General features: G+C 41.8%; 1 protein-coding gene across 5 annotated transcripts in view; it reads right to left on the bottom strand.

Moving 5' to 3' along the window:
• The window catches only part of agap2 (ArfGAP with GTPase domain, ankyrin repeat and PH domain 2), a 49,062-nt gene that overhangs the window by 19,099 nt on the left and 16,836 nt on the right, over positions 1-13,127 (bottom strand). For all 5 annotated transcript variants that reach the window (XM_047369124.1, XM_047369117.1, XM_047369102.1 and 2 more), the window contains 5 exons: positions 9,961-10,019; positions 2,415-2,502; positions 2,145-2,230; positions 1,912-2,047; positions 56-190 (listed from right to left, as the gene is read on the bottom strand). In XM_047369124.1, the coding sequence (XP_047225080.1) occupies positions 56-190; positions 1,912-2,047; positions 2,145-2,230; positions 2,415-2,502; positions 9,961-10,019 (504 nt within the window). The remainder of the gene's footprint in view (positions 1-55; positions 191-1,911; positions 2,048-2,144; positions 2,231-2,414; positions 2,503-9,960; positions 10,020-13,127) is intronic.

Consider the following 13,127-nt stretch of genomic DNA (forward strand, 5'->3'; position numbering starts at 1 on the left):
GCCCTGGATGGATAACTAACTGTACTGAAAGCACTGATGAAATAAGCAAACTCACCTTCTGAAAAGACTCGATCGACGTTGAACCCGTAGGTGGCGCAGGTCTCATAAAACAGCGAGTGTTTTACATCGATACACAGCTGTCTGGCTCTCTGATCCTCGATCACTCGAGGGTTGGTGCTGCTTATCTTATCTGAACATACAGGATGGGCCAGAAGAAATGAGGATTAAAGTGAAATGGTGCTACATACACAGTCAGAATAACGTTAACATAGCTTAGCTCAGCCAGAGGTTAATGACATGTCCATGGTTATTACAAAACACAAATGGCAACTGGAAAATTATAATAAAGTCATGAATAACTTTCAAATTATGAAAGTACTTTACATTAGTAATTTTGTCGTAGTTATATTTATATAGACATTTTAATTATAACATTTCATATTTTGCAGATTTCTCAGACCCATATTAGCTAATTTATGGTACTGAAACAGAAGGTCCCTCTGAGTTGATGGATGGATGGATGAATAGAAATCCAAATATTCCTCCTCTTTTTTTTGTTTCTACATTTTCAGGTGTCAAAACTATACCATATTTATCCAGAATTTTTCTGGCTGTTTGGGAACCCCGATCCGGCTGTGTGGGATCCCTGATCCGGCTGTGTGGGAACCCCGTTTCGGCTGTGTGGGATCCCCGTTTCGGCTGTGTGGGAACCCCGTTTCGGCTGTGTGGGAACCCCGTTTCGGCTGTGTGGGAACCCCGTTTCGGCTGTGGGGGATCCCTGATCCGGCTGTGTGGGATCCCCGATCCGGCTGTGTGGGAACCCCGTTTCGGCTGTGTGGGATCCCCGATCCGGCTGTGTGGGAACCCTGTTTCGGCTGTGTGGGATCCCTGATCTGGCTGTGTGGGAACCCCGTTTCGGCTGTGTGGGATCCCCGATCCGGCTGTGTGGGAACCCCATTTCGGCTGTGTGGGATCCCCGATCCGGCTGTGTGGGAACCCCGTTTCGGCTGTGTGGGAACCCCATTTCGGCTGTGGGGGATCCCCGATCCGGCTGTGTGGGATCCCCGATCCGGCTGTGTGGGAACCCCATTTCGGCTGTGTGGGATCCCCGATCCGGCTGTGTGGGATCCCCGATCCGGCTGTGTGGGAACCCCGTTTCGGCTGTGTGGGAACCCTGATCCGGCTGTGTGGGATCCCCAATCCGGCTGTGTGGGATCCCCGTTCCGGCTGTGTGGGATCCCTGATCCGGCTGTGTGGGAACCCCGTTTCGGCTGTGTGGGATCCCCGATCCGGCTGTGTGGGATCCCCGATCCGGCTGTGTGGGATCCCCGATCCGGCTGTGTGGGATCCCCGTTCCGGCTGTGTGGGATCCCTGATCCGGCTGTGTGGGAACCCCGTTTCGGCTGTGTGGGAACCCTGATCCGGCTGTGTGGGAACCCTGATCCGGCTGTGTGGGATCCCTGATCCGGCTGTGTGGGAACCCTGATCCGGCTGTGCAGGATCCCTGATCATGCCCTGTGGGAACCCTGATCTGACTGTGTGGGAACCTGATCATCTGTTATTTCATGTGAAAATGTATTTTCCTTCTAAATGAAGCCTTCCATCCACTTTACTGGGAAACCATCTGAAAGCAGTGTCAGATTACCTTTAAGTGTTTCCCCACAAGCAAGAATTACTTTAAGGAACTGAAAAACCAACTTTGCTTTAGATGAAAGCTTAGTATTGCACGTTGGATTTAGAATAACTCTGGAACAAAGTGTTCCCTTAGCAGACACAGAACCTGGAATCAAACCAGTCAGTTCTGACTGAAGAACTGTTTATTTGTGCTACATACATCTAGCATTGTGAGTTAAGCCAAGGTTAATCTTGGAATTGTAAACTAACTTCAGGTCATGTGATTTATGAGAGTACCTTGGGTTCCCACAACAATGACTTGGATGTCAGAGCGGTGTGCACTGAGCTGGCTGTAGAGCTGGTAAAGCTCCTGGAAACTGGCTTCATTCTCCAAACTGAAGACCATGATCACTGCATCGACCCAACTGCAGAACTGGAAAACCAAAGCAGGGGGAGACATTAGATCCGTACAGATGATTTAGGTGTTACGGGCCTATGTTAAACACACAAGCACACCACACAAAGAGCACCTGTGCGTCAGGCGCTCCAGCTTCCTCTCGGATCAGTAGTAGATGACTCTGACCGTCCACCAGCACTTCCTTTTTATACCTTCCACCTGAGAGGAGCAAAGGAATTAACAGACAAGTTGTTTAGCAGATCGGGGATGATAACATGATCGCATGTCATGCTGAACAAAGAACACAGACACATCTCTGCAGAGAGCTGTAAAACAGCCAATCAGAGAGCTCTTCACTACTTTTAAAACTGCACAGGTTTAAAAAACAAACCACAGTTTTTACCTTCAGGCTTCTCAATTGCAGCATAACTGCCTGTGATGTATTTGTTCACCAGTGCAGACTTTCCACTTTTCAAGCTGCCTAGAATACCCTGAGAGGGAAGGAAACACAACAAGAAAAGGTTCTTCAGGGTCAATGATGAAGAACATCTCGAACTGAACTGTCAGACTTGATTAAAACCTTTAAATCAGACTTTCAGTTTTTTTTTCACATGTTGATTTTTGTTGGGACCCCAGCTTAGGGGACAACATGATAAGAACTTTTCTGGAACTTTCAAAAGAAGTCGCATTAATTTTGTCTCTTACTGAAGCTCTATTTTTGCTGCTTTATATCATTTACATGGCGTGTGTCAGATCATGGACGCAAGAGTGACACTACTGTGCTAATTACGTTCCCTAATGCAAGGAGGCATCCTGTTTTTAACAGTCTAACTGTAAACCACTCATTACTAAATAATATTATTTATAATTTTAATATTTTCTAATGTACAGGTACAGCTAACTCCAAAAATTAGGATATTGTGAATTAAGTTAACTATTGGAAAGTCATGGTGTCACACTTAATCAGCTAATTAATCCAAAACACCTGCTAAGCCTATAAATAGTCTCCCAGTCTGGGTCAGTAGGCTAAACAATCATGGAGAAGACTGCTGACTGGACAGGTGTCCAGAAGACAGTCATTGATACCCTCCACAAGGAGGGTAAGCCAGAAAAGGTCACTGCTAAAGAAGCTGGTTGTTCACATAGTGCTGTATCCAAGCATATTCATGGAAAGTTGAGTTGAAGGGAAACGTTTGGTAGAAAAAAGGGCACCAGTAACAGAGATAACTGCAGCCTTGAGAAGATTGTCAAGCAAAATCCATTCAGGCTGACACTGGAGTCTGTGCACCAAGAGCCACTATGCACAGATCATTGTACACATGGGCTACAAATGTTGCGTCCTCATGTCAAGCTACTCCTGACAGCGTCAGAAGCATCTTACGTGAGATGAGGAGAAAAAGAACTGAACTGTGGCTCAGTGGTCCAATTAAAGTTTCCATTTCATTTAGAAATCAAGGTCCCAGAGTCTGGAGAAAGAGTGGAGAGGCACAGAATCCACATTGCTTGAGGTCCAGTGAGACGTTTCCACAGTCAGTGATGAATAGGATGCCATGGCATCTGCTTGTTCAGGTCCACTGGGTTTTCTGAAGTGTGGACTCAATACAGCCATCTACCAGAATGTTTTAGAGCACTTCATGTTTCCTTCTGCTGACAAGCTTTATTTTGATGCTGACTTTCAAGCAGAACCTGGTACCAACCCACACTGCCAAAAGCACCAGAAGTTGGTGTTACTGTTACATGGTGTTACTGTGCTTCATTAGCCATCAAACTGTCCTGAGCTGAACACTACAGAGAATCTATGGAGTATTGCCAAGAGGAAGAGGAGAGACACCCAACAATGCAGATGACCTGAAGGCTTCCATTACACCTCAGCAGAACCACAGGCTGATCGCCTCCATGCTACGCTGCACTGATGCAGTAGTTCATGTAAAACGGGCCCCAATCAAGTATTGAGTGCTTAGAAATGAACATACTTCTCTGAAGCTTGACATTTTTTGTTTAAAATATAATTTATTACTTGTTATAGATTTAAATAATATTCTAATTTTATGAAACACTGAATTTTGGGTTTTCATTATCTGTAAGCCTCAATCATCAAAATTACAAGAAAGAAAGGCTTGAAATATTTCGCTCTATGTTATCTATAAAACATATACGTAGATGACAAAATAAATGTGGCAGTCCTCCCTGAGGAGGGTTTTTTCCAAGTAAGACAACGACTGGTCCATCCTAAGGACCATATACCACAACAGCAAAAAGAGCAACCTGGTGTGTGCAATCAAATGTAAGCAAGGCTAAAAATACCTCTGTACTTGGTAAACAAAACAGGAAAGAAAACTCCTGGGGCCAGGACTCCGCAATCTACACCCACCTGAAGCAGAAACAACGGTTCTGAAGATCAATATGTTTATATTTTGGACAGAGGGGACAGGTGATTCAAAAGAGGAAAACCAGGGAAAAGTATTTTCTATCCTTCCATCACAAACCTAAATGTGTGGAAGTTTCTATGGGAACCATGTTAAGCCAAAATTGAGCTTTTCTGTAACAAAAACTCCACGTGGGTTTAGGAGTTTGTGGATTTATACCACTTGCCTACTGTTAAGTATGGTGGAGAATACGTAATGCTTAGGGCCCGTTTTTAATCCAGGGACCCTGGGAGCCTTTTTGGAGTGCATGGCATCACTCTTTACAAAAGTGAAGCATGTTTATTAAATACTGATGTTCGCCAATAAACTGAAAATGGGTAATCTCTGCTTCTTTCGGTAGAATATTGATCCAGAACATCCATCCATCCATAGTCTTTACCCGCTTATTTTTGCAGGGTCACAAAGAGGGGGACTGGTGCCCATTTCCTGCAGGGTTCACCCTGGACATGTTGCCAGTCCACCCCAGAGACACACAGAACAAACAACCATGCACACACACTCATACCTAAGGGCAATATGAAGAGACAAATTAACCTGATAGTTATGTTTTGGACTGTGGGAGGAAACCGGAGTTCCAAGAGAGAACCCACACCGGCATGGGGAGAACATGCAAACTCCACACACAGAGACCTCAAGTGAGATTCATACCCAGGACCTTCTTGCTGCAAGGTGACAGAGATAACAGGGGCTTCACTCTGCACCCTGAAGCAGCAGAAACTTGCATTTTAACGTTTAGATCAGGAGTGACGTTATGTGGAGTTGTTTTTAGCAGTCAGCATTTTACACGCACATGACTGCAGTCTAGACAACCTTCAGTTTGGATTTTACCAGTAATATAACCTGCTGTTTATATGTTACAACAAAACCCACAGAACATTAGAGTCTTCTATAACATCTCACAAGGTTGGTGCACACAGAGAGAGGGGTCATTCTCTCTGGATTATTGGCTTCAGACCTCTTTCATCAAGAGTGAATAAGTCTAGATCAAGTATCTTATTTAGATTTGCTCGTATTGTGACAGTAAACTTTGTTCTGCAAAGTGCCCTTTTTGTCAATACTCAGTCAGTCAGTCAATCATTTTCTACCGCTTCCTCCATAGTGGGTCCAGCAGTCTATGGTCAACATACTTTTGGGAATTATTTTTCTCTTTCTAAATCAGCCTGAAAACTCATAAGATTATTACAGTGAGTTATTTTAATGTCTTCAGAATCACTCTGTGTAACCTTTTTTAAAATGAGTCATTTCCTCCATAATTGTGTTGCACATCTGAGCTGAAAGATGAAATATTTTTCTAACTTTTTGGTCCAGGATGTCCACAAGGTTTGATTCAGGATACTGCATGCGTCTGTTGGTCTCATTATGAAGAGTGAAAATGAGTGCCGGCAATGCTGGGTGCAAAATAAATAAATAAAGTGAATTGTTGTTACTTCCATGGAAACACTCAATATGCAGATATTTGTGTAAAAGCAGCACATAACAAAAATTAAAGTTAAATTTGTCCTTTTAATTATCTTAGTGTGTTCCAATATTTGCAAATATGTTTATGGTCTCTTTGGCATTAAATCACCGAACCCTGAGTTCTACAGAGCCCCAGATTAGGATTCACTGCTCCAGATCATCGAGACTCCTTGGTCTTCTTTAAGGTTCTTTTCGGTTATGTTCTCCCCCCCACCCCCACACAGCTTTTCTCCAGGATTTAGTTCTGGAGGTGGAGATGGTCATGGAACAGGCTGATTTAAACCCAATAAAGACAAATTCTTAGTTTACTGGCAACGTGCACCTGATTTATATTCAGGAAGTCCAGTTATTTTAAAGAGATGCACTCTAACCAGGCTCCTGAGGCATTTTGAAGAGAAACAGACCCACAGCTTCACAGATCCTTCAACTTATTAGCAGTGAGAAAGAGATATTTTTCCTTGTATTCATGCAATAATTTAAACACACCCCACCTGGAATGTTTATTCCCAAAAGGGTAAATTTTGGTCCCATCTGGTCAAAGCACTAAGTTAACGTAAAAGTCTCTTTAACATTTAGCAAACTCCACATGTTTATCATTATTTGCTAAAAAACAAACAAATGGTATGTAGACATCATCTTATGGCTACTAAATGATCTTAGGAGATGTTTGCACGCCTCTTCTAACCTTATTTGTCACAGTTGCTGCTGTTTTAAAGATTTTAATCATTGCTCTCACTGTGGATATGCACAATTACATACTTCCCACATCTGCCTTAATTGAATGGCATGCTCTCTTGTTTTGCCTGTTTTGAAGAGGGGATAGGAGACAGTGGCCTTCTTGGCATGCCATGGATTGCCAGTTAATTCATCACTTACTGATCAACTTAAAATTAATTTAAAAGAACAATTTTTTCTCAATGTGAGATTTGTTTTCTCTAGTGAATAAAATGCACCCAAATTAAAGGCTGAAGTTTTCTATATTTTTCAAGATGAGATTGTAATTCTGCAACAAACTGGGATTTTATTTTAAGTCTTTTACAGCGGATGGTTCTTTGTTTAGAAAGCCATGGATTAGGTTAAAAATTAAAAATAACTTGGACAGGTATTTTAAAGCTGCAGTCAGTACATTTAAACTGTCAAAATATTTGAAGTAATGCTAAAATTTGACTATCTGACCATGTTCTATGACGTGAGGAAGGTAATCTGTGAGAATAATAACTTTACTGTAGTCCCTCACCTGGCCTCTTCAGCTAAACAAATCTGAGACACGTTCCAACAACTTTGACCTGTAGACTTGTGTATTCATTCGGCCGGAGGCATCAGTCAACAGGTTTGTGCACAGTGTGCATGAAAGGGGTCCCGCATCTCAGTTAGCCTGAAGATTTGAAATGGAGCCCAAAACTTCGGCTTCTTTCTACTTCTCAGAGAAAGTTTAGACAGAGTAAAAGTCCTTTGTCAAGTACGAAGTCCATTGCCAAAAAAACATAAAAACGTACTTTGCAGTGGCATGAAAAAAAGATGGACTACAGACTAAAATTAATGAATGCACATGATCCTTTTAGGCCCATATTTTTTTAACATAAAATCAAACATGTCTCTTTGGGGACGAGGCAACTCCTTAGAGTTTTCACCCATTATGCATCTCAATAATGGGAGAATATTCCTTTTAAAACTGGTCCATGTCTGGACCAAGAGTCAAAGATTTCCTAGTGCTCTGTACCTTCCTCCTAACTTCTTCTAGGAGAGCGCAGCTCAGCCCACAGTCTGTTGGAGAGAGGTCTTTTACAGTGAACTGCTTTTCACCGAGGACAGCGAGGTCCTTTACGCTGTCTGTTCCAAGATGGAAAATCCTAATTAATCTTTAACCCTAGTAGAAACTTTTACCAACATGTTTCAGTTAATAGTTTAAATAAAACAATTAAAAGCAAATCAAAACAAATGAGTTTTTAACCTTGATTTAAAGGAACTCAGGGATTCAGCATTTTTGCAGCTTTTTAGAGGTTTGATCCAGATTAGTGGAGCAGAAAAACTGAATACTGCTTCTCCATGTTTGGTTCTGGTTCTGGGGATGCAGAGTACACTTAACCAGAAGACCTGAGTGGTCTGGAAGGTGGATACAACAGCAATAGATCTTTAATGTGTTTTGGTGCTAAGACGTTCAGTGAGTTATAAACTAACAAAGGTATTAAAGGCTATTCTCTGATGTCCAGGAAGCCAGTGGAAGGACTTTAGACCTGGAGTGACATGATCTGCCTGTGTTCAGGGTTTTTTGAGTTTTGAGTTCTGTTACTTCTCTTCACTGTCATGTTCGACAATTGCTTTATTTCAGTTCATTCAGATTTATTAGATTTATTCTGTTGTTAGGTGTGTTGTTACTCTCCTGGTTAGATGTGTTGGTTTATATTTTCCTCATAGATCTGGTTTTCCCTTGTTAATGTTCTTTAGTTAGTTGCTTCAGTTCATTTGGATGTTTTTTCTGTTACCTCCCCGCACTCCCTGCTCATTTGTGTTAATTAGTCACTCTCCCTCAGCATTATTTAGGCTCCTGATTCTTTCCCTAATTAGCTTCCTCAGTTCATTGGTCCATTCCCCACTTCCCTCAGTATTTATCCTCTCTGGGTTTCATTGTTTGCCACTGGTTCCTCCTGATTTCTACCCTGATGCTGCCTATTCCATGCCTGTTGACTTCTTACCTCTGTTGCCCCATGTTCCCAGAGCTGCAGGATTTCATATTGTAGGTTTTCTTTACCATTCATCATTAAACCCGTTCAAACAGTTTTATGCTCCGCTTTGCATTTGCATCCCTTAAAAACACAAACATGACACTCTACTCTCTTAGTTCTAGTGAGGACACATGCAGCAGCGTTCTGGATCAGCTGCGGCTGTCTGATGGACTTTTTAGGCAGACCTGTGAAGACGCTGTTGCAGTAATCAATATGACTAAAGATAAATGCATGGATGAATTTCAAAAGGTCCTGCTGGGACATTTATCATTTAATCCCGGAAATGTTCTTCAGGTGATAGAAAGCTGACTTAGTGATTGTCTTTATGTGGTTCTGAAGGTTCTGGTCTGAGTTCATCACTACACCCAGATTTTGGGTCTGATCTGTGGTTTCTAGCTGTTATTGAAGCTGTGTGCCGACCCCTCAAAAAATAATGACCTCAGTTTTGTTTTTATTCAACTGAAGAAAATTATGACACATCCACACATCGATTTGTTCCCATGCATCTATCTAACGCTTAAATAGGTTCATAGTCACCTGGTGACATTGTAATGTAGAGCTGTGTATCATCTGCGTAGTCATGGTAACTTATCATGTTGTTTGTAATGGTCTGAGCTAGGGGGAGCATGAAGATATTGAATAGGAGGGGTCCTAGGATGGAACCTAGGGGAACCTTACATGTGATTTTTGCTAACTCTGATGTAAAGTTACCTATTGGCACCAGAAAAGTCTGTACTTTGAGTAAGACACAAACCAGCAAAATGCTGTATCAGAAAGACCGACCCAGTTCTGCAGTCGCTCCAGTAATATACCATTATCAACAGATTTCAGTGAGTTATAATGACGATATTCTTTTAAATAACACAAATAATGCTGTAGATTAATGTAGTATGCTATGTTTATAATAGGCCAGTATGGCGCCAGCTTGAATGCTCACCAGATCTGCATTACATGTGATGTCAGTCTGTAGTTTGAACACCAAGATAACTGTGGAAGAGGAGGGAGGGGAGCCAAATGGGTTCATTTTACAAAAAGTCCTCTCTCTCTCTTGGTCTAAAGAAAGGTATGGACTACAGCTTTAACTTACATTGTTAAGAATAGGAAAACTGCTTTACTATGGAACAGTTTTTATAGTGATGTAACATCATTTAAACACAAACAACTCAGTAGACATTATCTGCTGAAATGGTACCTGTTGTGTGGGACTGTACAAAAAAAATAAAAAATAAAAACACTATCTTCTTTACAGTTGTTTCTCTACAATGTTCCTACACAGAATCAGTTTATTATGAACAAACTGGGAACTGAGTGTGATCTATCAGTTGCAGTAATGGGCACTCACCAGTCTCAGCTCCGGAATGGATCGGCTCAGCATCCACTCCTGACTGTTGGCAATATTTACTATAAAGACAGGCAGAGACAAATATTCAGTGAGCTGCAAACACAGGGAGGGATTCATCATGTTGATTATACGCAGTGAGGATGGCAGCCATCTTAACTGCCTATTGGAACGGGTGATAAATCACACATCTGCAATATGGGGTACACGGGTGGTCCTGGAGGTCACTGTAATGAATATAACCTTTCACTCACATCAGGGACTCCAGTAGGGCGCAACCATACTGCTCTTTATCCTTTAAACGAGAGACAGCTGTGTGTTACTGAGGTCTTACTGGGTGGTTTAATTTATCTGCTGCTCAAAATGTTTAAGATTTTCACACTATCTCTCTTCTCGAATAAAATAACATAGGCCTAATTGATAATTATACGTATGCCCTAATAGAACGATCAAAATAACACTGAGTCATTGTAAAGTGGGCAAGCAGAAGTGAAACAGACTATAAAAAGTGTTTGAAACTTCCCCATAACAGAAAAGTGATCTCCTTGTTTTTATTCACAGTAATTACTAGAAGGAAGGAGTTTTTTTTTTTTTTTAGATAGGTTCTGCCGAACATCCAACACATGTGCCAAGATGGAAACGGCCTTTGAGCCCGGGAGTAACCTCCCTGGGTGGATGGCAGATGTGTGAGCCAGGGCTGACCCTCTTTCCAGCCCAGAAAAAGAGAAAGAGCAGATGGAACCCAAGCTGGACCCAAGTGGAGAAACTCCTCCTTACTGTCCTATGACTAAATCTGCTTTCTGGCATCAGAACGTTTCAGAGCTTGGTGATTTTCACCTGTTCTTTCCAAACCATCCTTAATGTTGTTACAGGTATTTAGAAAATGTAAATACTGAATTTAAATACTGCTCAGAAAACTTTGAGTTCGCTTGTCATGGAGAGAGACTATTTGATAAAGTTAAATCATTAATCAACTAAAGATGATCTGAATGTTCATTCTCCACACCCTCACAATCTCCCTTTAGGTTGTTGAATTTCATGTTTATTTGTTTGTGTGTTGTTTATTAAATCATCATTATATTACTGTGACTACTACACCAATTAACCTAACACTTTTGGTTGGGGATTTTTTTTTTTTTACGTGGGAGGAAGATGGAGTACGTTGAGAGAACCCAGGCATGCACAAGGAGAATATGCAGAAAGATCCAGGCCAAGATTTAAACCCCAAGGTGTACCAAAACCCATATGGTGCAAAAACAACTGTCCTCAACAAAGTGACCCAAAATGGCCCCCTGCTGGCCAGCATCTTCTAAAAAGGAATAAACATGACGTATAACTTCAAAACCTACTCATATGACACAAGAAGCTTTGGATGTAGGCCTTTGGACAGCTCTGTATGTGGAGTGATGATGCATCATATGGAACAGCAGATGAAAATAACTCGTTTCTCTGTGGGTGGCCATTGTGGTATTCTGCTACAGTTTGTTTCTACGTTTAATTATGTTTTCACACTACAATACATAATTATACACTCGCTGGCTATTTAATTAAGAAACCATTTTCAATTGCTTATTAACCCAAATAGTAAAGCATCCCATCACAGAGATCAGTGAGAAATGGGCCGACTAATTCAAGATGACTGAAAAACTAGACTGAAAGTAGTTTAAAGAACCCCTTATAAAAATCAAAGTTTGCATACCATCTCTGATTGCAGAGAATGTGATATTTGCACCATGGATGGGACACTAATTTGACTTACTTTCACCCCAGATAACAGAAACTATTAATAAAAACAACATTTTGTGGCCTTTGAGTTTCTGGGTTCAGATCCCAGGCAAGCCCCCAATAATTATCACCTGACTCTTAAGGTACACGTCCAAGCACCACTGAAAAATGTGTGAAACTGATAAAATATGCCCCTTAGCTTCAGCATTTTATAAAGGTGGGGATGCAAACAGATTATCTACTGCAGTTGGAAAAATTTACTGGTCATAATCTTTCTGAGTCAAGTTTTTGTGTGTTTTTTTTTTTTGAGCCAGAATCATTGCAGTGATGTCCAAAGTCAGTCCTCAAATCTCCTGCATGTTTTAGATGTTGCCCCGATTCAGCACACCTTCATCAAATTCATTATTTATTATCAGGTTTCACAAAACTTGGAGAGGAGGTAAATCAGTCATTTGAATCAGCTCTGTTAGGGCAAAGACACATCCAAACCTGCAGGGCGCCAGATCCCGGGGCTGGAGTTGGACACCCTTGATCTACTTGTTGGCAGTGGTTTGGTACCTTAAAGTGAATCCTAATTCTTCCATGTCAGCTCCCAAACAAAGGCCAGAGACACAAAGGCCTCGGTTTCAAGGAAACTGTCTCAATCCAAGAAAGATCCCGTGGGTGTTGACTAGTTTTATCATTTCTTATTCATAATAGTTTTCAATATTTACAAAAAGATGATGGAAAGGTATGGAACAGAAATATTCAGACAGGAGATCTGGGGATTTTGTCAAAAAAAAAGAATAACAGATACAAGGCCTGCTGTACTCTGTGTTATTTGTGTCGTTCCAATACAAACAGTGACTAAAACTGAGTCTGATTATAAATCTGTGGAGATGCCAGACGAATGCAGCCGGTGAAAACAGGCTTTCATGTGATCTGCTGCTGCTGTCTGCCTCTTTGCTAAAAAAAGGGCAATTCCTACCACAAAACACACACACACAGTCTGTCTCATTGTGTCTTTCTAACTGAAAGGCCTTTTTACGGGCGGGTGCTGGAGCCAGAAGTGATTAGACAGTGAGATCCTTCAGCTGCTTCGGTGCACACATTTCCACAGGAAGCCAATTACCTCCACTTCAACCATCCAGCAAACATGTGACCAGTGGCTGACAGTGAAATTTCTGTAAAACCTTGAACTCTCTCGAATACCCTACACCATGTCACACAAACCTCCTCTTCTTCCCTCCACGAGCGGCAGGTCTGGTGGTTGCCATGGCAACACTTCCTCCTGCCTGGAGCATGTGCGTGCATGTGTATGCGTGCATGTAGGGCTAGACTTGTTACTTGTATGTGTGCATGTGAAACAGCGGGAATACACAATGAGTGAATGAATACTTAAAAACCCACGCTTGCTCCGTCTGTAAAAGGCACGCTCTGTTAGACGCTACAGCTGCGTACACAAA

The sequence above is a fragment of the Girardinichthys multiradiatus genome, chromosome 1 (genome assembly GCF_021462225.1).
Source record: "Girardinichthys multiradiatus isolate DD_20200921_A chromosome 1, DD_fGirMul_XY1, whole genome shotgun sequence".
In the NCBI taxonomy this organism is placed as follows: Eukaryota; Metazoa; Chordata; class Actinopteri; order Cyprinodontiformes; family Goodeidae; genus Girardinichthys; species Girardinichthys multiradiatus.